Source organism: Canis aureus, chromosome X, assembly GCF_053574225.1.
Source record: "Canis aureus isolate CA01 chromosome X, VMU_Caureus_v.1.0, whole genome shotgun sequence".
In the NCBI taxonomy this organism is placed as follows: Eukaryota; Metazoa; Chordata; class Mammalia; order Carnivora; family Canidae; genus Canis; species Canis aureus.
The window spans coordinates 5,659,683-5,683,248 of NC_135649.1; the positions used below are offsets into that span (position 1 = coordinate 5,659,683).

General features: G+C 59.7%; 1 protein-coding gene across 11 annotated transcripts; it reads left to right on the forward strand.

Annotated features, from left to right (window-relative positions):
- Positions 1–8,696: 8,696 nt before the first annotated feature.
- Positions 8,697–19,074, forward strand: LOC144308593 (melanoma-associated antigen 8-like). 11 transcript variants are annotated; one of them, XM_077889342.1, is made up of 4 exons: positions 8,697–8,877; positions 14,698–14,974; positions 16,499–16,709; positions 17,515–19,074. In XM_077889342.1, the coding sequence occupies exon 4, from the start codon at positions 17,527–17,529 to the stop codon at positions 18,553–18,555; it is 1,029 nt and encodes a 342-aa protein (XP_077745468.1). In that variant the 5' UTR covers positions 8,697–8,877; positions 14,698–14,974; positions 16,499–16,709; positions 17,515–17,526; the 3' UTR covers positions 18,556–19,074. The 11 variants fall into 11 exon arrangements, with proteins under 11 accessions (XP_077745468.1, XP_077745458.1, XP_077745459.1 ...); XM_077889332.1 differs by having other exon boundaries at positions 8,699–8,877; positions 17,467–19,074; XM_077889333.1 differs by having other exon boundaries at positions 8,699–8,877; positions 14,698–14,796; positions 17,467–19,074.
- The last annotated feature ends 4,492 nt before the right edge of the window (positions 19,075–23,566 follow it).

The following is a 23,566-nucleotide window of genomic DNA, read 5'->3' on the forward strand; positions in this document are numbered from 1 at the left end:
CAGTCTGCACAGGGAGCCCTGGCCAAGGCTGGGGGAGGGGCCACGCACAGGGCCCCCAGCTCCTCTCTTGTCTCAAAGTACACAAAAGTATGGTCCACCTTGCCCAGAAAGGCTCTCGTCTGTAGCCAGGCACATTGCTTCCTGGGGCCCGGCCCAGGGAGGGTAGGGAAACCCAGATCCCAGCTCCTTGCCCACCCCTAGAGACGGCGGGGGGGCACCCACTGAGGGCCTCCGATCAGCTCAAGGGCCAGGCCCTGCATGGTCCTGGCTTGGCTACCGCCCAGTCCGCCCCAGTCGGCGGGGCCCTCGGGGGGCAGTCCCTGGAGGTCCCGTTGGCCTAGTCTCACTCGGTAGCCCCCCTCTTCTTTGTGACCCCCCCCACTTCCTGCTATGGTCTCTCCCACCTGCTCCTGCTGGCAGTTGGTCCTGCTCAGCTGGGCCTGAGCATACAGTCCCCCGTTCCCATCCCTGGGTCAAGTTGTCCCCAGAGTAGGGCTGTGCTCAAGCACGGTGGGAGCATACCTCTTGTTCCTCGACCTCAGTGTCCCCCACAGCACCCCCTCCTCTGCTGTGCCATAGAGTCTCCTGTGAGCTCAGCTTGTCCCTGCTCTCGTCCCTCTCCACGTCACAGTGTGATTGCTTTTGGTTTCCACCTGTTCCCTCGAGAAATTACCCTCGCCACCCAAGATGGGCTCACCCTGGGGACACTTGAGTTGGCCCGTTGCGGCCCTCCCGCACACACCTGCCTCCAGCCTCCCCCAAGGCTGGCTGCCTCTGAAGCCCTGCTTCCTGGCCTGGTAGAGGGGTTTGGGCAGCCTGCCCAGATTTCCGGCCCCCCGCTTCCAAACTGGATCTCCTGGGAGCATTTCCCCTTTCAATGCCTTGATCGTGGGGTGCGGCATATGTTGTGTTGAAACAAATCACTTCACAGACCCGCTCCCAGGCCGGCCCCACCGCCCTCGCCCCGAGCCCACGCCCACCCCGACTCCCGTGTCGCCCTCCCGCCTCCACCTCACTGGCAGATGCATTGAGTACTGGTGTTGGCTCCGGGCTGATGTTTCAAAGGGCCTGCTTCCTACAGACTCACTTGCGAGCAAGATTCCTATTCGGTTAGTGGGATGGGACTAGCAGCCAACGTGGAGTACCTGAACCCAGGAGAGCCGGGGTGTGGGCCGGGACAACACCCGGGTCAAAGTCATCTTCACGTATGAGAGGGCGGGACGGCGGTGTGGGGGATACATGTTCTCTCCCCCCAGGGCCACTCTGTTCTCCATCCTCACTGGTGCCATGGCTAGGCCGCCCCCCCCCCCACCGCTCCCCGGGAGGCCCTAGCTCCTTGTGTCAGCTCCGCCACCCAGAAGGGCCAGTCGCCCTCTCTGAGGCTCAGTCCTCTGTGTCTAAACAGGGAGCACCATGCAGGTTTGAGAGAGAGCCTCCCGAGGGGACTTTGAGTCCAAAAGTTGGAACCCTCGATTAGCCCCCGGCTCGAGACGCGGGCCTGCTTCATGGTCTTCGTGCTTCTCCACACTTTCCCTGGTGTTCACTCTAGAGTCAGCAAGGGCTGGCGGGGCCTGCCGTGAGACCTGAGCAATTCAGTGGCAGCTTCAAGGAAAGCCACACTTTAAAAGCCATTGCTGGCTTCTCCGAAGGGGGCTCCTGGACTCTCCAGCTTCTGTCAGTTGCAGCCCTAAGACTTTCCCAGAGCTCGTTCGAGGATGAAGCGGGTACTTTGCCGAGGCCTCGGCGAGCTCCGAGCTCTGCTGGTGCCGTCAAGGGACGGGCCCGTTGGGTGGGAGGGAAATGGGAGAGGAATGGCTTGGGGATGCACAGTCTGGTGCTCCGCAGAGCACGCAGGCATTGGGTGGGGTCGGGCTGGCTTGAGGCCCTCTCAGGTCCTAGCTCTTCTGTGGGACCCTTGCCTGACGTTCTGTGTTTTGAGTCCCCAAATCTCGGCTGGGGCCGAGTCAAGGACAGCAAGTGCATCTTGTCCCCTGAGGAGGACAGAGCCACAGTGCCGTCTTGGTTGAGGGCACTGGCCTATGGGAAACTCGGCCTCCCGCGGCTAAGCCATCTGGGCCCTGGCATGTCAGCCCGGGCCCCGGGGCCGCCACGGAGACGGGCCTTCTTTGCTTCCTTGCTCAAGACCCCTTGGCAGAGAGGATTGCTCTGGCATGGCCCAGAGGCCCCAGAGCTGGCCAGAGCCCTGGGCCGGTGACTCCAGCAGGACACGGCCAGGTGGGCTAGGAGGACGGCCACCCCGAAGGGGACACTAGGTCCGTGTGAACTCGCCACAGCTTCTGCGTGGCCCTGGGGAAAGTGCTGAGCGCTGGGCCTGGGGCCCAAGGCCCTTGGGCCATCTGGGGCTCCCCGGGGCCCAGCAGCCACCCCTCCCCGGCCTCATCCCTGCAGGCGCCACCCTTGCCCTGTCATGGGTCCCTGCACACTTCAGGGGCCTCCTCAGCCCCATCAGGAGGAAGCCTGTGTGGCAGCCGTGGCCCCCGGGGCAACGTCCCAGGCTGCCTCCTCCTCCTCCCCGGGCCCAGAGGCCCGCCCCCCCACCCCGTGGCCTGCACTTGCGCTGTGGGGCACAGCACCCCGGGCCGGGCCCCCCGACACCGTGCTCCCCAACCTCGGGTCCTGTAGGGCCCCGCACCAGCCCCAGGCCCCACGGCGGTGGGTCTGATCACAGCAGCTGCGTCCCGGGGCACCCCGCTCACATCTTCCTGCACAGGTGCCACTGTTTCCCATGCAGCTCACAGTGGCAGACTGCCGGCCACGTGGAGCCCGCCTGCCTGCCATCCGACCCCACCCACCTCACCCTACCTCTGCTGGGAACACGAGCTGGAGCCCCACGGTTCTGAGACCCCAGGCCTGGCTCCCTCTCGAGCTGCCGACCTGAGTCCCCTCCCCGCGCGGTCTGTCGCTTGCCTTTGTCCAGGAGCCTGCTGGGCCCGGAACAGATCACCTCACAACCGGATGGCTTAGGAATAAGGAACAGTCATTTCTCCTGGTGCTGGAGGCTGGAATTGTGAGGTGCCAGCAAGGGGGAGCCAGAGTCCTGTCCTGGCTCCAGCTGACACCTCCTCCTGGGTCCTCTCATGTTGGAGGGACCTGGGGAACTCTCTGGAGCCTCTCTTAGAAGGTGGAGCCCCATCCAGGAGGGTTGCGCCCTCTGAAGCACCTCCCAGAGGGCCTGTCGCCAAACGCCATCGTGTCTGGCACTTGGGATTTCCACACATGTTGGGGGGGATGGGGCACGTTCCGACCATAGCGCTCCCATCCTGCCTGCTGCCCCCCTGGCCATAGGCCCCTGGGCGGAGTCCTGCTGGGAGGGGCTCCCCTGTGACTGGACCTGTGCCAGCGCCACCCAGGGGTGCTGCTGGCCTTGCAGCCTCTCCTGGTCTGGTCCTCTTCCTGGAGCAGCCCCAGATCCCTGGAGCCCCCCGCGATTGCTGATGGGCCCTTGGGAAGCGACAGGTCTGTCCCTCAGAGGCTGGTGTGGATCCAGGGTGAGGTACCAGGGTTCAGCAGTCAGTTGAGGGGCCCCTGAAGACGGCGAGGCCAGAAAGGCATCGGAAAGCTCCTGCCCGTCACGGGGACTCCTGCTGCTGTAGAGAAGCCACTGCCTTGGGAGAGGCCGACCCCACAAGCCTGGCCGGCTGGCTTGCACACCAAGCCCAGTGTGCACGTGTCCCCGGTGGCTGGGCCGCCTTGGCGTCCCCGGTGGCTGTGCTGGAGGGGAAGCAGGCAGCCCCACAGACAGACCCCGAGCTCTGGGACCGTGGCTTCCCCGGGGGGCCCCCACGCGGGGCCCACATCTCTGCAGATACCTTGGGGCCCATCCTGCAGGTGGATTCCTTACAGACACGCATGACACGGGGCTTGTCCTCTCCTGCTGCCCGTGCACACGGCATTGTGACCCAGACCCGAGAGGGGCTCCTAACTCAGGATGCCTGCCAAAGGGGCGAGGCCCGGGGAGGCCCTGAGAGGCTCCAGGAGTGGAGCGGGGTGCCCCAGGAGCTCAGTGCAGATCTGCTCAGACCCACTCGAGTGGACGGAGCTCTGCTGTCGCCTCCTCATGCAGGATGGCCCGGCTCCCTGCAGTCTGCCACGAGGACTGGTGGCCTATGTCCCCCTCCTTTCTCCTGCTGCACCTACCGGGTTGTGAGGGGCCTCATGCGCCACCCACCCCCACCCCGGGAAGGCCTTGCTCCTTCCTCGCCCCCTCCCGACCAGGATGAAGAGTGACTTACACCCATTCCACAAACTAGACAATTCAGGATGTCCTCCCCGACTGCCTCTGGACCGTGCCGGGTGTTTCTGGTTCCTTCTACGACAAAGGTGCTATGCGAACATGCTTTGACACCTACTGCCCAGGACGCCTCCAGGCCAGTGGGTCTGGGGGACAAGCCTGGGTAATGCGAATAATGTAGTTCGGTTACTGACCTGACACACTGATTTTGTAATCGCGGAGGAAAAGCAAATCCACCCCTGGGCACACGGGGGAACGGGGAGAGCTTTGGGATCTTGGGGTTCCGGAAGTGCTCCTGGAAGCTTTGCCCTCCTCCCCAGGAAAACCCCCATGCTGCCTGTGTGAAGGCCACGCAGCCAGCGGCCACAGTGACTACTGAGCCTTGTAGCACCGTGACACACATGGGGCGTGGACAGGCAGGGTGGCCAGGATCCCCCGCAGTTGTCCACTCTGCATACAGAGACAGCAGCACATTCCACACGGGAAGGGCTCAGCCCTACCAGGCTGCCCACGCCGACCCCGCCAGTCCCAAACCCTGGAACGTTACCTGTCCCTGTGACCAAAAGGCTCTAAGGCAGAGCATCCCCAGGCCCACCCTGGGGTCCATGAAGTGGCCGGAGCAGCTCACAGAACGCAGGCGCACAAGTCACTTCCTCCATCACTGGTGGATCGTGAAAGGATATAGCTCAATAGCAGCCAGACACAAGAGCTGCACAGACCAAGTGACGTGGGAAGGGGTGCAGAGCTGCTGCTCTGTCCACGCGGCCCCTCTCCCACACCTCCCAGTTCACCAGCCTGCCAGCTCTCTGGCCCTGTGCCTCTGGGGTGTAGGGGAGGCTCCATCACCCGATCCCCAGCCCCTCTGCCCTCCCTGGGGCTGGGGGTGGGGCTGAAGGTTCCATCCCTCCACTGGCCTGGGTGGTTCTCCTGGCCACCAGGCCCTATCCCAAGGGGCTTCCCGGAGCCACCTCAGGGACGTAACAGAAGACACCCTCCTTACCCCCCACACACTGGAATTACAAGGGTTAGGGGAGCTCTGAGGCAGGACCCTGGACCAAGCCCAGATACACAGGAGAAATGGGTCTCGGTCCCGGGACGACCCACTCCAAATCCTCCTCCTAGGTCACAAGATCACGCCTACATTGCAGCTGTCTGAAGACCGCTGCCCTGAAAACGGTGCCCGAAGAGGTTTAGAGACCAGCTTTCAATTCCTGGACTATACACTCAGAATAACCATGGCGGGGTCACACGGTAATTCCATCCGTAATTTTTCCAGGGCCCGCCATACTCTTTTTCCAGAGCAGCTGTGACCGGGTAACATTCTCACAAGAGCACACAAGGGATCCCATTTCTCCACAGACCCTACACTGGAGAGGATAAGGCAACAAAACTGTACTTCTTGGGCTCAACGTTTCTGATGCGGTTGGGAAGAAACCAAATAGCGTTCCTTCCTGTCACAGGACAGTGCTCGGTCTTTGCAGGATCCAACAAGGATGCTCAGAGCAATTATCCACTTCAGACTTTGCTCCCACCCCTAAAGCACCCCTTCTCTAAGTAGGGCCACTGTCCCCCGCCCGCTGCATGCTCCTCAGCTGCACACGAGGAGTCACGCTGCCCACAGAGCCCCCGGGGCCCTGGGGCCTTGGCCCCTGGAGAGCCTGTCCCGGGGGTCGCCGCCCCCTCGTCACCCTTCCACCCCTTGGGGCTGGCGCAGGTCTCAGGGCACCCCTCCCCACCTCCCTGCGGGACAGCGGCTGCTACACACAGTCCCCGAAGGCGCGTGGCCACGGGGCCCTCGTGTCCTCACTGTTCACTCATAGGCCCTTGCAGGGAGCAGAGCTCAGCCGCTCTGTGGCCGTGAGGGAGCCACCAGCAGGGCTCCCCTGGCCTCTCGCGGACCCTTTCTCGTCCATTCCGCCGGCCCCGACCCATGCCGGAGCACACTGGTCTGGGTTCCTTGGGCCCTTGCAGAATGAACGGGCCAGGAGGCACAGGAAGCCAGAACAAAAGACTTTTCCTTTTTCTTGGCTGCACGTCCCGACCCTGTCTCTTGAGCTTCTGTCCTTGACGCTTTCCAACCCATTTTTTCCCCAAAGCCCTGGGATTCTGTCTGGAGTCTAAAGTACGTGGCTTGGTCTCTCATCTTGAATACTACATATAGTGTAAGTTCATATATATATACACATGCTATACATATATATGTATTTAGGAAAAAATATTAAATATATGTGGTTTTTTGTTGTCTTTTATACTTATGCTTCTACTGTCTCCACTTGTACATATCCCCCCGCCACTGTTCACCTCTTCCACCAGTATGTCCGCTTTTACAAACCAATTGCTTGATGTGACGTGTAGGTGCAGAAAACCTCGTCCTGCCTTGTTGGGAATGCCACTGCTACAAGTCCTCTAAACATATTTATGCAGTTTTAGATATGTACATGTATTCTTACCATATTATCCACCAACCGTATGGGAATGTACCCAACAAAGTTAAAAACTTTTCCACATGTGATCGTACGCATTGATGTTTATTATTGTTTTTGTCATCTTTTTTTCAAATATAGAGGTACCCAGATGTGTTTTAGTAGGTTACCTGATAAGCTGTAGTAAAACCAGCTAATGGATTCTGGGTGCTCTCAAAAGAAATGAGCTATCCAGTCATGAGAATTTTGGAGAAATTGAAATGCATATTACTGAGTGACCGAGTCCATGTGGAAAAGCTCCATGTTGTATGATTCGCAATTAATGACACTGTATAAAGGGAAATTTCTGGAGACAACGACACTATCATTGGTGCACAGGGCTGTGTGGGGAGGAAGCAATAGGCAGAGAAGTGAAATCCTCTGTCTAATACTATCCTGATGGATACACATCATCATACATGAGTTTAAACCCATAAAAATAAATACCAGGTGTGAAGATTAACGGGTTCTATGGGCTCTGTGTGATGTGGATGAATCAAGGGCCTTCATCAGTGATGAGCAGCGTGTGGCTGTGGTGGGGTGTTGGTATGAGGGAAACTATGTAGGAGCGTGGAAGCGGCTAAGTGGGAAATCTGTGTATAGTGCTGTCTGTTTCCCTGGACCTAAGTGTGCTCTACAAAATGGCAAGTCTTTCAAAACACACATAATATGAACAGCAGTATCAGAACAACACAGAAGAAAGCCCCCCGGGGGGGGGGGGGCCCTTAAGAGTGTGGGTGGATTCTGGTATCTGGGGTGGGGATGTAGGGGCAGCAGGGATGTGGGGAGAGAATGTAGGCTGCAGAGATGCAGAGGAAAGCAGGGGGATTCGGAACGACTTTCACCTTCTGCCCCTACTTCCTGGCACAAACCTGATGCATGACCTGGCAGGACACATGCCAGTAGCCCTGGGCAAGTATCAGGACAGCAGAGAACACGGCATTGTTTGAGGCAGATGCTTCTGGATTCTGGCATTAGCTATCTAAAATCACCTTACAGGGATTCCCTGAGTGGCGCAGCGGTTTGGCGCCTGCCTTTGGCCCAGGGCGCGATCCTGGAGACCCGGGATCGAGTCCCACGTCGGGCTCCCGGTGCATGGAGCCTGCTCCTCCCTCTGCCTATGTCTCTGCCTGTGTCTCTGCCTCTCTCTCTCTGTGTGACTATCATAAATAAATAAATAAATAAAAATTTATAAAAAATAAAATAAAAAAAATTCACCTTACAATTGGAAGATGTCCTTTTCAAAACTTATTAGAAGAGGATATAAAGACTAGAGCGGGAATAGAATAGTGGGTATTGACAAGTAGTATGAGAAGTTAGTCTTTCCTAAAGGCAGTATATACACAGGCCACACAGATATAAATAGGCCTGTAAGCATGCCAGCACTCATACGCGTGCACAGGACACACGCTAGGTAGAGAGGGACGGTGTGTTTCTCCCGATGACGCAGCATGTCAGGGGAAAACTCCCTGCAGTGGGCCCCGCAATACGGGACACCCCTAGACACCCTTGCAGCTGCTCGGCCGCCCCCAGGAAAGTAAACCTTTCACACGATGTCCCTAAAGTCTGGCTGCTGGCCAAGGGACCCCGTGGGAAGGGGCGCTTCCTCCCGGCCCCTGCCCCTGCCCCTGCCCCGGGGCTATGGGCGCTGCGGCTGCACAGCAGGCCTGTGTCCTGATGAGGGCCTCCTGGGTGAGGACTGAGAGCCGACCTGTGCCAGGACGCTGGGGGCCGCCGAACCCTGCTGTGCCCCTGCCGGCAGCCCTGGGCCACCCCGGGACCTGCAGAGCCGGTGGGGCCCGAGCCGCAGCAACCATCCCTCGGGCGCTCAGGGACGACACGTCGGGGCCTGAGAGGCTCGGTGTAAGGGGCACCGACTGAGGTCTGCAGAGAGCCGAGGCTGCAGCCCGCCCGAGTCCGGGGAGGGAGGACCCGCGAGAGGACCCAGGGAGCCTCCCACAGGTGTCCTCCTACCCCCGCCACGCAGAGCCCATCTCCCGCGGGCGTGCAACCAGCCCTTAGGGACCCCTGGCACGGGGTCCGGATGTGACGTGGGCCGACTTCCGCCTCGGAGGTCTGAGGGAGCGGAGGGCCTCGTGTGGGGGGCGCATTGGGGTCCCCTGGAAGGAGGCCAGGCCCGGGCCGGCGGCAGCCGGGCAGCAGGTAGCCCCGGGAGGGGGCTCGGAGGGCGGGGGAGGGGCCCTGGAGGGCGGCGGGGGGTGGGGGGGCCCTTTCTGAACCCTGAGAGACCACGCGGGGGAAGGCGGGAACGCGACGTCGAGCTGAGGCCTCGATGCCGGGGCCTGGGGCAGTGGCCTGAGAGGGGCAGGAGCACAGGGAGTGCCGGTGGGGACGCGGTGACACGGCGGGGACCCAGGAGCCCAGGACAGAGGGGACCCGGCGGAGGTCAGGGCCCACGGTGAGCCCGGGAAGGCCACGAAGGAGCGGGATGAGGCCAGATGGTGGCGGCGGGTGCGGCAGGCCTGGCACATCCGGGTACCCGAGAGCCTGAGGCCTGGTGTGGCGGGAGCAGACGCTGAGGGCTGAGGGGAGGGTCCCGGGGCTAAGGGGAGGCGAGGGATGGACCCTAAGGCGGACAGAGGGGACCCGGCGGAGGGCAGGGCCCATGATCAGCCCGGGAAGGCCGCGGGGGAGCGGGACGGGGCCGGATGGTGGCGGCGGGTGCGGCAGGCCTGGCACATCCGGGAACCCGAGAGCCTGGGGCCTGGTGTGGCGGGAGCAGATGCTGAGGGCGGAGGGGAGGGTCCCGGGGCTAAGGGGAGGCGAGGGATGGACCCTGAGGGGGACAGAGGGGACCCGGCGGAGGGTAACAAGGGCTGTGAGGCCCCCTGGGATGGGGACTTGCCCTCACGTGGGAGTATTGGTGCTCAGACTTCCACATCCGGGCCTCCCGAGACAATGGGAGCCCCTGGCGTCAGGAGCAGGGCTTAGGACACGTGGGCAGAGGGGGGCCCCCGGTGCTGCTGGGAATCCCAGTGAGGATGCAGAAGAGGCCCGGGGGACCCCACACCCCAGCCCAGAGTTAGTCCGGGGAAGGTCGTGGGAGGGGGGATGGGAACACGTGGTGAGGCCCCACTTCCGCATCGGGGTCTCTGAGAGACTAGGTGTTAGGAGCAGCTCTTAGGTGGTCAGACGCGATGGCTGAGGAGCTACGGGAAGGCAAGATATGAATCCTGAGGGAGGACAGAGGGGACCCGGCGGAGGTCAGGGCCCACGGTGAGCCCGGGAAGGCCGCGGAGGAGCGGGATGGGGCCGGATGGTGGCGGCAGGTGCGGCTGGCCTGGCACATCCGGGTATGCGAGAGCCTGAGGCCTGGTGTGCCGGGAGCAGACGCTGAGGGGGGCGGAGGGAGGGTCCAGGGGCTAAGGGGAGGCGAGGGATGGACCATTGACAGGGACAAAGAGGACCCTGTCGGAGGGTCATAAGGGCCCCCTGGGATGGGGACTTGCCCTCACTCACATGGGAGTATGGGTGCTCAGACTTCCACATCCGGGCCTCCTGAGGCACTGGGGGCCCCTGGCGTCAGGAGCAGGGCCTAGGACACGTGGGCAGAGGGGAGGGCCCCGGGTGCTGCTGGGATTCCCAGTGAGGATGCGAAAAGAGGCCCGGGGGACCCCGCACCCCAGCCCAGAGTCGGTCCCGGGAAGGCCATGGAGGAGCGGGACGGGGCCGGATGGTGGCGGCGGGTGAGGCAGGCCTGGCCCATCCGGGAACCCGAGAGCCTGAGGCCTGGAGTGGCGGGAGCAGACGCTGAGCGGGGGGTGAGGGTCCAAGGGCTCTGGGGAGGCGAGGGATGGACCCTGAGGGGGACAGAGGGGACCCGGCGGAGGTCAGGGCCCTCGGTCAGCCCGGGAAGGCCGCGGGGGAGCGGACAGGGCCGGATGGTGGCGGCGGGTGCGGCAGGCCTGGCACATCCGGGTACCCGAGAGCCTGAGGCCTGGTGTGGCGGGAGCAGACGCTGAGGGCGGAGGGGAGGGCCCCGGGGCTAAGGGGAGGCGAGGGATGGACCCTAAGGCGGACAGAGGGGACCCGGCGGAGGGCAGGGCCCATGATCAGCCCGGGAAGGCCGCGGGGGAGCGGGACGGGGCCGGATGGTGGCGGCGGGTGCGGCAGGCCTGGCACATCCGGGAACCCGAGAGCCTGGGGCCTGGTGTGGCGGGAGCAGATGCTGAGGGCGGAGGGGAGGGCCCCGGCTGCTGGGATTCCCAGTGAGGATGCAGAAGAGGCCGAGGGTCCCCGCACCCCAGCCCAGAGTCAGTCCCGGGAAGGTCGTGGGGGCGGGGGGCGTGGGAACACGTGGTGAGGCCCCACTTCCGCATCCGGGTCTCTGAGACACAGGCCTAAGGCGCGTGCCTCCGTCAGGTGGGCAGAGAGGAGGCCCTGCAGTCACCGGGCAAAGGTTCGAACCCTCAGGGAGAAAAGAGGAGTGCTCTAGGTGGTGGGGTCCTAGTGTGAGTCCAGGAAGGCCCGTGGGGGGTGGGAGTGCGGGCCGAGTCCGGACGTCGGCATCTGGGTCTCGGGGAGTCAGGAGGCCTTGGCGTCGGAACAGGGCCTCCCTCAGGTGGGCAGGGGGAGTGCCCAGGTCCTGCTGGGATTCCCCATGAGGTTGCAGAGGGAGGACGGAGAAACACAGGACAGTCTGGGAAGGCCCCTCGCGGGCCGGGGAGGAGACGGGCATTTGGGGAGTCCAGACAGCCACATCCGGGTCTCAGAGCATGCAGAGGCCTGGTGTCAGGAGCAGGGCCTCAGGTGGGCAGAGGGGAGGGGCCAGGTCCTGCTGGGATGTTCAGTGAGGATGCAGAGGGAGGACCCAGGGACCCTGCACCCCAGCCCAGAGTCAGTCCCGGAAGGTACGTGAGGGGTGGGGGATGGGAACACGTGGTGAGGCCCAAATTCTGTATCTGGGTCTCAGAGCATCCAGAGGCCTGGTGTCAGGAGCAGGGCCTCAGATGGGCAGAGGGGAGGGCCCAGGCCCTTTGAGGAGACAGGGCCCATCCCATGACAGATAGAAGAACTCTGTCCCTGCTGCAGCCCTGGGGGCCCCTGGTTACAGAGGTGGTGTCCAGTGAAATATGTTTGAACCTTTGGAGAGATCTTGGGACCTGGGTCCGAGGGGAAAGGGCTCGGGTCGGCTCGGGGCCCCAGCACAGACTGTCTGGGGAGTCCGGATAGCAACCAAGGGAAGCCTGAGGGACCAGGCACCCCAGAACAGAGGCCTGCTTCCCCACAGATGTCAACCCCGAGCAGCAACCTAGGGAAGCTCCCCATCTTGGGCAGAGGGCACTTGGGCTGCCTTGACCTCCACATCTAGGGCTCAGAGAGACAGGGGTACTGGTGGAAAGAGCAGGGGAGGGCCAGGGTTCTCCTGGAGTCAAGAAGAGGACAAGAAGGAGGACTGAGGGACCCTGGACCCAGCAGGGAGTCAGTCCCAGGAGGCTCCTGGGTGGGAGCACGATGAGACGGGGCAGGTGCTGACTTCTGCTCCAGGTCGTGAGACAGAGAGCTTGTCGTAAGGAGGGCTCTCGGGCAGCAGAGCCGAAGGCACAGGCCATCCAGGGAGTCCAGATGGGGTACAGAGGGACCCCAAGGAACCCGTGTGAGCCTCTGCCATCAGCCCGGGGACTCCCCAGACTTGGTAGCCTGTTGTGACGTCCAGTCTTTGCCCGCGGTTCTCAGGGCAGTGAGGGCTTTGGTCTGAGGGAACAGGCCTGGAGATGGCAAAGAGAGGACCGGATGTGCTGCGGTCAAGTGGAGATCCCCGAGGGAGGACTCAGGGAGGCGCCCGGACTCCACAAGAGGGACAGCGCCCTGAAAGCTGGCCCTGCTGTCGGCCCCGGGAGGTCTGTGTGTGCCCTGTCCACAGGCAGCGTGTCAAGACTGCCTGACCAAGGCTCGGGCCCTGGTTTAAAAACTGAGGGTCAGGAGCGAGTGGGACTGGATGGAAGGCTCCAGAGGTACGACCTGGGAGACCCTGGATAGAGGGGCTGGTCCTGGGAGAGTCAGGCCCGGGGGGGCCCTGAGCAGAAGGAGGACAAGCAGAGTGTGCGGGCTTCCGCCTCCGGGACCCACAGAGGCTGGGGCTGGGGGTAAGAGGCAGGTCCTTGGGTTTGGCAGCAGGGAGGGCCCAGATCCTGCCAGAGTCAAGGTGAGGACCCTCGGAGAACTGAGGGGACTCTGGTCCCCAGGACAGAGTCATCAATGGGAGGCCCGGGGGACCAGAGTCATCAATGGGAGGCCCTTGAGCAGGCCACCTAAGGCGCACCCCGAATTTGGCCTTGGATCTCAGCAATGCATGGGGCAGTCAGAGGAAAACGGACTCAGGACAGCTGAGGGCAGGGCCCCCGGTCTGGTTGGCGTCCGGGAGGGATGCAGAGTGAGAGTTGAGGACCTTAGAGCCTAAAACAGACAGTGATTTGATTGCCCTTCGGCATCTTCTTGGCCATCCCCCTGGAAGAGGGGAGCAGCCGACCTGTTTCCTGACTTCTGCACCCAGGGTCCCAGGAGGTGCCAGCCTTGGTCCTATAGTGTGGCCTCAGGTCAGGAGAGGGTGGAGTCTCACGATCCTGAGGGAGGACTAAGCAGACCCCCACCCAGACGTAGGGGACCCAGCGAAAACCTGCCCCTGGGGTCAGCCCTGCAAGGCCAGGCCAGGGGTCAAGAAAAGTGAACACCCTGCTTTCTCCACTGGGTCCCAGGGTGTTCGGGGCCTTGGCCTGCGGGTGGGATGCACACTCAGGTGAGAAGGGATAGTTCCAGGTCCTGCCGAAAATACACATGAGCACCCTGAGGACAGAGTGGACTCCTAGCCCAGGACAGAGGGGCCAGCCAGCGCTCCCAGCTCTCTGTGAACTGGGTGGAATGTAGGTGGAGGGCAAGGACTGCTGCCACCTCCCCCTCCTCTCCCAGTTCTCAGGGAGATGAGGACCCCGCTGGGAGAGGTCCCAGTCAGGGCTTGGGAGCAAGCCCACCCGGGGGATAGATACCCAGGAGTCCTGGGGCCTGCCAAGAGTCAGTACGGGGACCCCCAACCCCCCGCCCCCACATTGAAGGGGTGAGTGGCCCCCAAGACAGCCCTCAGGCCCAGGAGGGGATGGCCCAGAAATATGGGTGCCCCTCCCTGGCAACCCTGGGAAGGGATGGGGTGGTGGGGCCTGTCCCATGGAGCCCTTCCTCCTCTCCAGATCCCTGGGCTCAGGGAGGGGAGGGCCTGGGCCTGAGGGTCTGGACTCAGATCAGCAGAGGAGGCGGGTGCCCTGCCCTGGCCCCGGTCCCAGCCCTGGCGGGGCTCGAGGTGAGAAATGAAGGGATGTCTTCCTCAGCAGGACCCCTGGGGACCAGGCCGCCCCGGCCGCTTGTGTGAGCCATGGGGAGAGGCGGGACGGGTGGGCCGACTGATTTCTCTGGACTTTGGCTGGTGGAGGGTCGTGGCAGGGGCCCTTGCAAGAAGGTGCAAGGAGGGTGGCCTCAGGGCCAGCCAGGGAGTCTTCCCAGGCCTTGTGTAGGGTCCAGGTGAAGAGCGAGAGGCGCCCTATCCCAGCCCAGATGGAAGCCAGAGCTGGGCCATCCCTCCCCAGATGCGTGATCCATGATCCATGATCCCTTATTTGTTGGCTCTGGACGAGCCCTGGAGACCTTTGGCAAGCCTGCCCAGAGCCGGTTCCCTGGCCTCCTCGTGTGGGGAGTCGGGGCAACCTGGTCTTGTGGGGACGCTTTGGCCTCAGGCTCGCCGATGGAGGCCTGGGGCACAGACCCTGCCAAGGGCCAAGGGCCAGGGGCCAGGGATGGGGCCTGGGTTGGGGCCAGGGCAGGGGCCAGAGCAGTCCCCTGAGAGGCCAAGGAGGGGACCACCCTGCCTGGCGTGCGGGACCTCCCAGGATGGGAGCCAGCCCTCCTGTCCACACTGGGGCCCAGGGCTGGGCTCACAGTCTACACCCTGAGGTGCCCCCTGCTTCCCTCCTGCAGGGCCTCCAAGAACTGGCAGCAGAGCCCTCGGTCTGAGGTGGGAGCGCTAAGGTCGCAGAGCACAGGAGCACAGCGTGTGGGCCGGTGCCACTGGTCCAGGTGAGGTGCATGCTCTCTCTGAGCCTGGCGCCAGGACCTTGCCTCACCAGGCCTGCCCAGCCGAGCCCAGCACACAGGGGAGCCCTGGCAGCTGAGCCCGACACTGCCCCCTCGCTGCCCTGGCCACTCGGGTCTCTCTAGGCCAGGCTGCTCCCGCACCAGCCCTTTCACCTCTGTGGTAAGGTCCTGAAGGACAGGCTTTGTGGGGTGCATGATCAGGGTGGGTAGAGATAGCTGCAGGCACTGCAGGGAATCGAAATGAACCTTGAAGGGGCGGAGGGGATTCCCCACCCACACAGAGTGGGCCCCGGTGTCCCGGCCTCGGCATCCTCAAACACCACTTTCCGGGGTGGCTGCAGGTGCTGGATGCACCCATCTTCTTGGGCTCCGGGAGGTGAGTCTCCGTTCAGAGGGGTGGCTTCAGGTCAATAGCAGAATGCACATGTGGTGGGCAGGGAAAAGAGGTCAAAGATTTGCCAGGCATCAAGCAAAGGACACTTTGGGAAGACTGAGGGTATGGAGGTTCCCCCACCTTCAAAAGAGAAGAGCCCTTAGAGAGTCCAGGTTCCCTGTTCTCAGCACAGGGAGGGCTGGACGGGGCCTGATCCCGAGCGAGGGCTGGGGGTGCTCAGGGATGTGGGGCCCATGGTCTGTAGGAGACCTCACGGCCGCAGATGGAGGATCGCAAGATTCCCCCAGGCAGCAATGTGAAGGCCCCGAGGGAGGACCGACTGGACCCCCAGAGTCCGGCCTGCCTGGTGGGCGGCGTGGGAAGCACCAGTCAGCGGTGGCCCCCAGCAGCGTGCTCGCTGGTCCCTCGGGCGGGTGGGCGGGCAGGAAGGTGGGTGGACCTGAGGAGGGTGAGGTCTTGGTGTGAGGGGCATGTGTCTCCTATTGGAGGTTGGGGGCCCAGAGGAAGGGCAGGCCCTGGCAGGATAATGCTGAGGACCCTCCTGGGAGCCTGAGGGCATCTGCGCCCCAGGACAGAGGCCCGGTCTCCAAGCCAACCCTTCCTGATCTTGCCTAGCGCGGGCCTGGACGAGGAATGAGGACATTCATTCTGGTACCAACAGCAACAGGGTGGGGGGTTCCCCACAACAGGGAATCTCTTAAACCCACCTGAGTTCAGGAAGTCCGTGCAGCCCTGACACTATCCAGAGATAGGCTCAGATTCCAAAGGCACAGGCTCGACCTACAAGGGTGTCCAAGCCTTCAGCGGCCACTTGGATTGTTTTGGGTGCTTGAGACCAAAGAGCTCTAAGGCAGAGTGTCCCCAGGCCCACCCTGGGGTCCATGAAGTGGCCGGAGCAGCTCACAGAACGCAGGCGCACAAGTCACTTCCTCCATCACTGGTGGATCACGAAAGGAAATAGCTCGGCAGCGGCCAGACACAAGAGCTGCACAGGCCAAGTGACGTGGGAAGGGGTGCAGAGCCACCGCTCCGTCTGCGCGGCCACTCTCCCACACCTCCCAGTTCACCAGCCTGCCAGCTCTCTGGCCCTGTGCCTCTGGGGTGTAGGGGAGGCTCCATCACCCGATCCCCAGCCCCTCTGCCCTCCCTGGGGCTGGGGGTGGGGCTGAAGGTTCCATCCCTCCACTGGCCTTGGGTGGTTCTCCTGGCCACCAGGCCCTATCCCAAGGGGCTTCCCGGAGCCACCTCAGGGACGTAACAGAAGACACCCTCCTTACTCCCCACCCTTAGGAAATTCCAGGAGTCTGAGAGCAGAGAGCCAGGAACTGTGCACCGAGGGCAAATCTCTATTGCTTATAAATCAGTATCCGAGGTGCCTTCTCAAGCTTGTTGGAGCTCTCGGGGAGGTGAGGACAAGCTCTGAGAGGACAGCAAGCAGGTTATCTGAGGAAGCCCATCAGTGCGGCAGACAAGAGTCTCAGGTGAGGACCCGGAGAGAAGAGTGAGTGGACCCTGATTGTCAGAAGAAGGAGGGGACCCCACAGACACCTGGCCTGCCCTTACTGTCAGCCCTGGGAACTGGGGACATGGCCGTTAGGGCTGAGCCCCTTCTTATTTTCACATCCCTGCTCTCAGGGAGGCCAGGGCCATGGTCTGAGGGTCTGGACTCAGGTCAGTGGAGGCAGGATCCCAGCCGCCCCTTCCCAGGAATCTGGGAGGCCCTGGGAACGCGTGGCCAGATGTGGACACCCTGTGTTCCTTCTGCTCAGTCTCGGGGCTTTATGGTCGTATTCTGAGACTTTTGCTTCAGGCCAGCATAGGGGTGGGGCCCAGGCCCTGCCAGGGCAAAGGTGAGTCCCCTGAGTGAGCAGGGAGGGGACTTACCCAGGCTGCAAGTGGGGACCTCCCAGAGCCCAAGCCAGCCCTCCCGTCCACACTGGAGGCCCAGAGCTGGGCTCCCAGTCTGCACCCTGAGGCATCCCCTGCTTCCCTCCTGCAGGGACTGCAGGAACTGGGAGGTGAAGGCCTAGGTCTGAGGCAGGAGACCTAAGTCACAGAGCAGAGGAGGCCCTTGATCTCCTCCTCCAGCTTCTTAGGGCAAAGGCTGCCCGGGGGTAGGGGTGGAGGGAGACGCCGGAGGGTACCCACATAGCAGAGACCCGGAGTCCCCTTCATCACAGCTGCCAAGGGTGCCTTCCTCAACCGAGGCCCCACCCTCCCCTCACTAGCCCTGATCCCACATCACCTCTCTCCCCCAGGCCCTTGGATCCCTTTGCCCCCACCTGCTCATAACCCTTCTGCTGCAGACACAAGTCATCATGACTCTGGGGGAGAGGAATGAGCTCCCGAAGCATGAGGAAGATCATCAAGACCCAAGAGAGGTCCAGCGCCCGGTAGATGCACAGCTGTCGGAGGCTGAGGAGGAGGAAGAGGGCCTGTCTCCCCCCTCCTCCACTTACTCCCCTTTGTTTTCGGGTTCCTCCCCCTCCTCCTCCTCTTCCTCTTCCTATTTCGCCCTGTACCCTGGCACCCCAGAGGAGGGGTCTGCTGCTGGGTCCCCAAGTCCCCCCCAGAGTCCTCTGAGGGCCTGCCCCTCCCCCAGTGCCCTGGCAGGCCCTCCCTGGAGCCAGTCTGAAGACAGCTTCAGCACTTCAGATGAGGAGCGGTGGGGCACCGGGGTGGAGCGGGAAGTCGCCCCTCCCGTGGCCCAGGAGGGGTTCCATGTGAAGGCGGTTGACCTGGTAGCGTTTCTGCTCCACAAGTATCGCGCCAAGCAGCCTACCAGCAAGGCAGAGATGCTGGAGGTCATCACCCCAGAATACCAGGACGACTTCCCAGTGATCTGGGGCCAAGCATCCGAGTGCATGCAGCTGGTCTTTGGCCTAGACTTGATTGAAGTGGATCCCATCGCACACTCCTACGTCCTGGTCACCGTCTTGGGCCTCAGCTATGATGGGATGCTGAGCGGTGAGCAGGGCCTGCCCAAGACCGGCCTCCTGGTGCTGCTCCTGGGGGTGATCCTCCTGGAGGGCGACTGTGTCCCAGAGGAGAAGGTGTGGGAGGCGGTGGGGGTCATAGGAGTGTTTGCCGGCAAGCAGCACCTCATCTATGGGGAGCCTGGGGACCTCCTCACCCACGTCTGGGTGCAGGAAGGCTATGTGGAGTACCGGCAGGTGGCGGGCAGCGACCCTACCCGCTACGAGTTCCTGTGGGGGCCCAGGGCCTACGAGGAAACCAGCAAGCTGCGGGTCATGGAGTATTTGCTGCACATCAATAGCAGGCAGCTGGCGTACTCCCCGGCCCAGTCTAAGGAGGAGAGGAGGAGTGATGAGGAAGAGGGGGCCTGAGCCCTAGGAGCGGCTAGGCCCTTCCAGCCTCGGGTGGGGTCGGTGGTTTGTCCCCTAGTCTGGGCCCAAAGGGAGGCATCCCTTCTGCCACTGCTGGTGCGTGTGTGTGTTGGATGAGACTCAGCTCTGGGCTTCCTAAGGAGGCGGGGAGGGTTGGAGGAAGGAAGCAGGGCAAAGAGCCCCTCTGGGGGCCTGTTCTCTACCGTGATCCCGAGATCCAGAGCTGGTTACCATGAGGAGGCTCTCACACATTGCTCAGATTCGAGGGTTTCGTAGGCTTCAGAGGTTATGTGTGCGAGGGACATCCCCCATGAAGCCTCTGTACTTCCCCAGTTCAACAGTTAAACAGTTTTGTCCTGTCCTGGAAACCAGCTGGCCGACCCCGCCTGCCTCCGTGTTTGGGCTCTGGACCCACATCCCAAGGCATCGGCAGAGGAATTGGTTGGAAATGCGAAAGCACGTCGTCAAGTGATGGGGTCAGGACATAGAGAAAAAAAGTAAAAGGTTGTTTGTTCTTCATTCTTGTCCCTCTGGTCTGTCATCCTGAAAATGCCAGAGGAACACGGACCGGTGTGCTCTGGCATGGGCCGGGGCCTGCGGAAAGGACGAGAAAAGGCCCGCGGGAGGCCAGGGGAGCCCTGCTGGCGGCTCCCTCAAGGCCACACAGCGGCTGAGCTCTGCTCCCTGCAAGGTCCTGTGTGTGAGCAGTGAGGACACAAGGGGCCCGGGGCCACGCCGCCTTCGGGGACTGTGTAGAGGCCGCCGTCCCGCAGGGAGGTGGGGAGGGGTGCCCTGAGACCTGTGCCAGCCCCAAGGGGTGGAAGGGTGAGGGGGGCAGTGGCCCCCGGGGCAGGCTCTGCAGAGGCCAAGGCCCCGGGGCCCGGGGAGCTCTGTGGGCACGCAACTCCTCGTGTGCAGCTGAGGAGCGAGCAGCAGGTGGGGGACCAGCAGGTGGGGGACAGAGGCCGGCCTCCACTCTGCCTCCAGGTCGGGAAGCAGGGACCTGAGGCTTGTGGGAGGGGGGATGCGTGCAGACTGCCTGGCATGGTGGGGGGCGCGGGCCCAGGCCGGCCAGAGTCCTGGGAGGAGCCCAGGGAGGTCGGGGCGGGCCTGACCTCCCAGCCTGAAGGAGGGCCCCGCCCACTTGCTCCCCCTGACCCCCCAACCCGGAGCCCATCTCCGCCAGACCCACCTGCTGGGAGCGCTGGGGTCCCGATGTGAGGTGGGCCGATGTGAGGTGGGCCGATGTCCACCTCGGAGGTCTGAGAGAGCAGAGGGCCTCTCGTGGGGGATCGGATTGGGGTCCCAGCCGAGCGAAGGTGGGCAGGCCTGGGGCCGGGGGCAGCCAGGCGAGCAGGTAGCCCCGGGAGGGGGCTCGGAGAGCTGAGGGAGAACTGCGGGGATCCCCCATCCCACCTTCATGCCTCCACTCTTCCCCGAGAGATGGAGGCACTGGGCCCCCACCTCGGGACTGGGGGGCGGCCCTGGGGAGGCCCGACACACGCGCTCAGGTTGTGGGGGTGGCGACCGGAGCCCAGGGAGCTCAGGAGCCCGGTCCAAAGGGAAGTTTGCCTGGTCTGAGGGGGGGAGGGGCACAGGGAGTGCCTGTGGGGGCGGGGACCCTGGAGCCCAGGACAGAGGGGACCCAGCGGAGGGCAGGGCCCATGGTGAGCCGGGAAGGCCGGGAAGGCCACAGAGGAGCGGAATGGGGCCAGATGGTGGTGGCGGGTGTGGCAGGTCTGGCACATCTGGGTATTAGTGAATTATTATCTATGTCCCTTTTTTTTAAATTGGAGTTCAATTTGCCACCATTTAGCATAACACCCAGTGCTCATCCCGCCAAGTGCCCCCCTCAGTGCCCCTCAACCAGTCACCCCAATCCCCCGCCCACCTCCCTTTCCACTACCCCTTGTTGGTTTCCCAGAGTTAGGTGTGTCTCATGTTTTTTCACCCTCACAGATATTTTCTTTTTTTTATATATATAATTGACATTTATTCCTTTATTCATCTTGTTGTTCTTTTTTTATAATAAATTTATTTTTTATTGGTGTTCGATTTACCAACATACAGAATAACACCCAGTGCTCATCCCGTCAAGTGCCCCCCTCAGTGCCCGTCACCCATTCACCCCCACCCCCCACCCTCCTCCCTTCCACTACCCCTTGTTCATTTCCCAGTTAAGAGTATCTCATGGTTTGTCACCATCTCTGATATGTCCCACTCATTGTCTCTCCTTTCCCCTTTAATCCCTTTCACTATATTTGTATTCCCCAAATGAATGAATCCATATAATGTTTGTCCTTCTTCGATTGACTTACTTCGCTCAGCAAAATACCCTCCTGTTTGGAGAGAGAAAATCTTAAGCAGACTCCCCACTGATCTCAGGGCCAGACATGGGGCTCAATCTCATGACCCCGAGATCATGACCTGGACCGAAATCAAGAATTGGATGCTCAACTGACTTAGCCACCCAGGGGCACCTGTATTGCTCAAATTTTTAACAAGTTGGCAGATCATTCTATTACTTATGCTATTAGAGTATTATCAATGTATATCTCAAAACTAGGAAGTGTAAAATTATTATAAGAAGACTGCAAAGATGGTAAGACTGTTATAATGTTATTTTGAGGAAGTTACAGGGTTCAGCAGTATTTCATTTTATTTTTGTTATTTTTTATGCTTATTTTTATTTTATTTTTTTAATAAATTTATTTTTTATTGGTGTTCAATTTACCAACATACAGAATAACACCCAGTGCTCATCCCGTCAAGTGCCCCCCTCAGTGCCCATCACCCATTCACCCTCACCCCCCGCCCTCCTCCCCTTCCACCACCCCTAGTTTCTTTCCCAGAGTTAGGAGTCTTTATTTTCTGTCTCCCTTTCTGATATTTCCCACACATTTCTTCTCCCTTCCCTTATATTCCCTTTTACTATTTTTGTTATTAATTATAGGAGAAATTTAAACATAATTAGCTGCTGGTGACAGAGTTGAGTTTAACCCAGGGATGCAAAGAAGTTTAACACTAGTAGATCAACCAATATAATTGGTCACATGTAATAGTCAGAATGGTTCAGGAAAATCAAAGCCACTGTAAATATTTAACATGGAAGAAATTTAATGCAAGGAATTGGTCATGCAAGTGATAGAGAAGCCAAGCAGAGGAGAATTGGGAAACCCAATAATTAGCATTACAAGGAAATCACTCCCACCTCTAGGCCTGAAGAACAAAGAGGGGAAAGAGTGTTACTAGTACCTGGGTTCAGGATTCAGCAGAATCTAGAGCCATGATGGGTCAATCTGATGTAGCTGGAGGCATGAAGAATATGTAGCCATTGAAGGAAATGCTAGTTGTTGTAGAGGAAGGAGGAGAAAAATCTCTGACTTCTCCACCCTTCTGGGTTCTAATCTCTTAATGGTGTGACAATTCGCTGAACCAGAATGGCAGCCAAATGTTGATGAGTTTGGGAATTAACTTACAGGGGTCAACCCCAGTATAATCTAGGGCGGAATGGGGAGGAATGAGGGTGGATCTGGGGGTGATTTAGGACCAGGATTGCCTTAAATTACATTAACAGATTGAATGAGAAAAATCAGATCTAATTTTATATAGAAAAGTATCTAATCAAAATTAACATCCATTTATAATAAAAAAGAGATGTTATCCCAAAGTATTAGACTGGGACTATGGGGTTTGGGGAGAAAGCCCAGAGAGATAAAGTGCCATCTTCATCACATCACATCAAGGGCACATACTATCAACATGATTTATCACCATTGATGTTGACCTTTATAACCCAGCTGTGGTAGTGTGCCTTGGATTTCTCCTTCTCTCGAGCTCAGGTGCAGAGGTAAGGAAGGGAGGGAAAGGAGGGATCAGCATTTGGCTAATTTCCTAAATTACCATCCCAGGTATCAGTGCTAACCATGGCCAACTTGTCACACAGGTAAGAACCCAACAAAAAAAATTCAGCCTCTACTTCCTGAAGTGTAATGGAAGTCTTCTAATGTGGACAAAAATGAACAGGATCATGGTGTATGTAGAGGTGATAAGGGAGTTTGGATACATCTTTAGACGGAGCCTGAATATCAGAGTACAGCACACGAACCTTACTTTGTGGGTGGCAGGGAATGAAGCAGCAGAGTGCCACGATCACAGCTGGCCCCCCATCCTTCCTTCTTCTTAGCAGTGGAGTTTGGAGCCATTTTCTCATATACTGCCTGTTTGCTCACCTTCCTCCCTGGGTGTTAGGAAGGTTTAAAAGCTTTTAGTAAGGCATGTACTTATCAGTACCTCAGAAGGGTGCCATTTAAACTCTCATATGAGAACAATATTTTGTTCATTTGGAGACCAAAATATTTCACAAGAACCACATTTGGTTTACGTGTGTTCCCTCTTGACTCTTTCAGATTAAGCTCTATCCAGTGGCAGATCTACATCATGGCCCCAAACTCAGGAAAGCAGGAAGTCTTGATGAGGAACTGAAAACACCAGCTGCATTTCCCTATTGGATGGCATGAATCCTCTAACCCACGGTCATGTACACAATTATGGTTTCCATCTGAATCTCAGTTGTAGGCTTATTTTTGCTTGGGTATCACCTTGACCAACTTGATTTCTCTGTCACTAGAATGGGAGAGTTGCTAACCAGACAAAAATTCTTAAATTTTGACTTAAGAAAGAAAGAAAAGAAAGATAGAAAGAAGAAAGAAAGAAAGAAAGAAAGAAAGAAAGAAAGAAAGAAAGAAAGAAAGAAGAAAGAAAGAAAGAGAAAGAAAGAAGAAAGAAAGAAAGAAAGAAAGAAAGAAAGAAAGAAAAGAAAAGAAAGAAAGAAAAAGAAAAAGACAAAACAATGGAAGACAAAGAAATAAAAGTGAAATCAGTCTTTTCTTTGACCTAGGGATGATTTTAGAGTATGCTGTTTAATTTCCAAGTGTTTTGAGGTTTTTCTTGTCCTTCCACTACTGTTTGATTTCTAGTTTGATTCCTTTATTATCAGAAGATATCCTAT